This window comes from Agrilus planipennis, unplaced genomic scaffold (assembly GCF_000699045.2).
Source record: "Agrilus planipennis isolate EAB-ADULT unplaced genomic scaffold, Apla_2.0 scaffold137, whole genome shotgun sequence".
NCBI lineage: Eukaryota > Metazoa > Arthropoda > Insecta > Coleoptera > Buprestidae > Agrilus > Agrilus planipennis.
The window spans coordinates 317,019-320,941 of record NW_020439008.1 but is presented as its reverse complement, the minus strand read 5'-3'; the positions used below and the strand labels follow the sequence as shown (position 1 = coordinate 320,941).

The following is a 3,923-nucleotide window of genomic DNA, read 5'->3' as shown; positions in this document are numbered from 1 at the left end:
ATTTGAGGAAGTGTGTAGTGGGTAAAAAATTGAGAATATTTCATATTATATTTAAGAGTTTGACATCTGTTGAAGATAATAAAACCCGCCTACGATTTTTGTTCTTGTTTTAATAACTTTTATATTCTTTTAATTACTTTGTATGTTTGCATGTAGGAAGTAATCTCGGAAACTATACAACTGATTTGAAAAATTCTTTCACAAATATCTAGAATGGACTTTCAAGGTAAATATAGACTATATTTAAAATAAAAAGACTTTTGTTGGAGACAAATTTTGCAACCTAAGTTGACGAAGAAACGGTCGAACATAGGCGTTTTTTATGAACATTGTCTTATCAATAAGAAATATATTAATGCTTTCGATAAAAAAGTTCCATGTTTAAAAAGTTGAAGACACTATTATATCTTATATGTTAAAGGTAATTCACAAATTGACAGGATATAGTCTACGATTAATATATACTTTATACTACATGCAACTGATTGTATAAACAATTATAAAATGGTGTATTAGTGTACTAAAAGGTTTTTTATGTTTTTTTTTTGTAAGTTATAGGTATATTACTTATACACCCTTATTTGCTGATACGTCCGTAAATTCACTCAAACAAATTCGGAATTTTTATTCAGATTCCTAAATAGTTTTCGAAAGAATAGTTTACTTAAACGTACGTGTTTTAGTGAAAACATTGAAAAATTTATTTGCTTATTTTGGCAGGGATTTCGTATTGTCGAATAATTTATAACAAGAATGTATACTGTAGATTATCTTGATAAACAATGTTTAAAATAAAACTTACACTTTAGTAGTAGTAGTAGTACGCTTTTTGTGAAGCGTATATAAACGAAGAGATGAAAGAAAACTAACATGTTTCACTAAAGATTTTAATTGCCTCCACAATATTGTTTCGGTCATTTTTTACAAATTTCCTCATGCAAGAAAACGTTTTGTTTATATGCCGTTAGGAACGATATAACAATTATATCACAACACTGAGGTTATATGTAGCACTAATGTATATACTTACTGAATAATATAAAATCTTTTGTCAAATGCACAGAGCAAACTTTCATAGTATTTTTTACTTTATTTATTTTTAAAGCTTTTTTTCATGCTTCCAACTAGTCTGTTTTCTAATTTTCCAAAAATTCCAATACAAAATATTACTAGTAGAGTAGAGTAGGAGAACAGAGGACTCTCTGAAAGTTAGTAATAATAGCCCAGATAGGTTAGTAGGACATCTTCCCATGCATGAAGGTCTGGTCAGAGACATATTAGAGGCAGAAACGGAAGTTAGGAAGGGTAAAGGTAGACCTAGACTAAATTACTAAGGATATGGGTTGTTCTAGTTTTAGGAAAATGCGTAGATTAGCTCAGGATAGGAAAGAGTGGAGATGCGTGTCCAACCAGTCTTAGGACTGAACCTTATGATGATGATGATGATGATGTTAGGTTAGTCATAGATTTAAATACAAATGGAAAACTCTTGTAACTGTAAAATTATAGAAAAAAAAGTCCATTGAATTTGAAGTCTATATTGTGAGAACATAAGAAGAACATTTATCTAACAGAAAACAGTGATTTACATCGTTTAGAATGCAATTCTTGTAATACCATTTATATTGGGCAAAGTGGCAGGTCTTTAAAAAAACGCGTTTCTGAACGTAATTATGCTGTAGACAAAGAGGATAGCAAATGGATTTTGCCGAACACTGTAAGACAATCAGCGTTTAAACATGAATAAGGTTAAAATTTCACAAGATAACATCCCAAAAAGCAAAAAACTATATATATTAGAAAATTTAGAAATTAGAAAAGCTGTCCACTATAATTGAAATTTAATTGATAACTAACTAAAATTAGTGTTTCATAACTCCCCTTTGATTTTATATAAATTGTAACCACGACTCCCCCCCCAGGTTCCTTGTAGTAGTATATATTGTTCAAACACATTTTTATATCTATCTAGTAATCTTTTGTATACTCTAGAATCTAAATAGCGATCGCTATGACCGAAACAATATGGTCGAGTCAAACAATATCTTTCGTGAAACATATTTGTTTTGTTTCTTCTCAATGTTTAAAATATTTGTGGCTTTTTTTTAACGATTTTGAAAGTATAATTTTTTGTAGAAAATTTGATCCACCCTTTCGCTTCCTTCAACTATTTGATTTAAAAAAATCATCCATTTTCCTCAGATATCAAACTCTTAGAAGCAATTTCGTCATCTGCAAATGGAATTTTAGAAAAAATGGCAAAACCTACGTTTTCAAGTCCACAGTTTTACGATTTAACGCCTTCGGTTTTTGAGACGAAATTTCATGAAAAGCGGTGTCATTCCCCAAATTGTATTTACTTTTCATCGCCTTTTAAAATACCTCCTTAATGTTTCTTTGAAAATTAAAACCTGTAGTCAAGCAGTTCTGGCTCGGCCTTGATGAATCAATTAGGCAGTAAATTTTCTTTGTTTGCATAAATATAAACCACGAAAAATTTTTGGTTCAATAAAACATATAAGTTATTTTAGATCGTAACTCTTGGTTTAAAAGTAATTGTTGTCGCAACATAAATAAATGAAATTGTTGGGTTAACCTTCCTGAATTTTTTTTTTCCGAAAATTATATTATGATAACTTAATACTGCTAATACAATATTTTTGATTTATGATTCTTACTTTAAAACGGCAATAATGTAATAAAATTCAAAGCTAATTAGAAGGTATACGAATATTTTGTTTTTTGTTGTAAAATGAATGTGTATAAAATCAGATCATCTTTAGTAACCAGGAATATACCTTGAAAAGACTCGTACTAAACGGCGAAACGTTGGTTTATGGTTTGCTACAGAAAATTTTAGTTTCTAATCCTAATAACCGTCTGTGATTCTTATTATAATAATGATAGTGTTCGAGATTGAGAGAAAAGGAAATTGACGACAAGTCACAATTTAATTAAGATCAAAATTCATTTTGTTACCTAATTGAATTAAAAGGTTAGTATAATATTAGTTAACTAAGACCAATAATCTTTACCTTGTACTCATTTCGTATTTCTTTATTTCCTATTATTCCAGTCTGAATGGAGCAAGACCATATCCCCACCTGAGCAACAGATGAAATGTGGGCCTGCATAATAAGAGTATCTCCAGCATTTCTTGATAAAATTAATCCCCACCTTCTAGTATCCTTTAGAAACTGAGTTTGTCTAGTAAGAAGGGTTAATATGACTTTGGTGCCCTTGAAGATGTTTGGTTGAGGCCCTACGCAAAACAACAAGTGTTGAAATTGTTAATAAAACATTAAAACATGAACCCTCAAAGCTTAATGAAGAAGAAAAAAATAAATGATTCTGTTTATAGTAATGGTCTTTACGCTGTTTAACAAAAATCTTAGAGTGTGCTTCTGTTTGTATCCCTATTAGACTCAATTACTTATTATTTGACGCAGAAACTGTTTATGTAAAAAGCTCCAATAACTTTCATAATGTGACTAGCAGGGGCGCAACAATGGGGGGGGGTCCATGGGCGCCCGGTCACCCACTCGATTGGGTTGGGCACCCACCCGATTTGGGTCGGGCACCCAGTCAATTCCAGTCGATTCAGATAATAATTTGGTGCAAATAGTTGAAGTTCGTAAATGAACAGCCGAAATGATCTTTTTTTTATAGTCATTTATAATATTATGATGAGAGCAGTCAAACTTGTTTTTTTCGATTTTTCCAATTATCATACTAAGTCACTGTACAACAGCGGTCGGGGAACCGGGGTAAATTACCCTAAATGGGGTAAAAATGAAACTTTTGTGAGTAAAAAGTATATATTTTTAATTTGCTATTTTATAAACCTGTTAGTATTTTTTTCAACTTAAACAATTTAGCGACATATGCAGGCCACGCCATCTCACTCCCCACCACTAAGTGTT

At 31.0% G+C, this 3,923-nt stretch overlaps 1 protein-coding gene across 2 annotated transcripts in view; it reads right to left on the bottom strand.

Annotated features, from left to right (window-relative positions):
- Positions 1–3,923, bottom strand: part of LOC108735097 (hemocyte protein-glutamine gamma-glutamyltransferase-like) — a 35,281-nt gene that overhangs the window by 6,724 nt on the left and 24,634 nt on the right. For both annotated transcript variants that reach the window (XM_025976132.1, XM_025976131.1), the window contains exon 3: positions 3,036–3,262. In XM_025976132.1, coding sequence (XP_025831917.1) covers positions 3,036–3,262 — 227 coding nt within the window. The remainder of the gene's footprint in view (positions 1–3,035; positions 3,263–3,923) is intronic.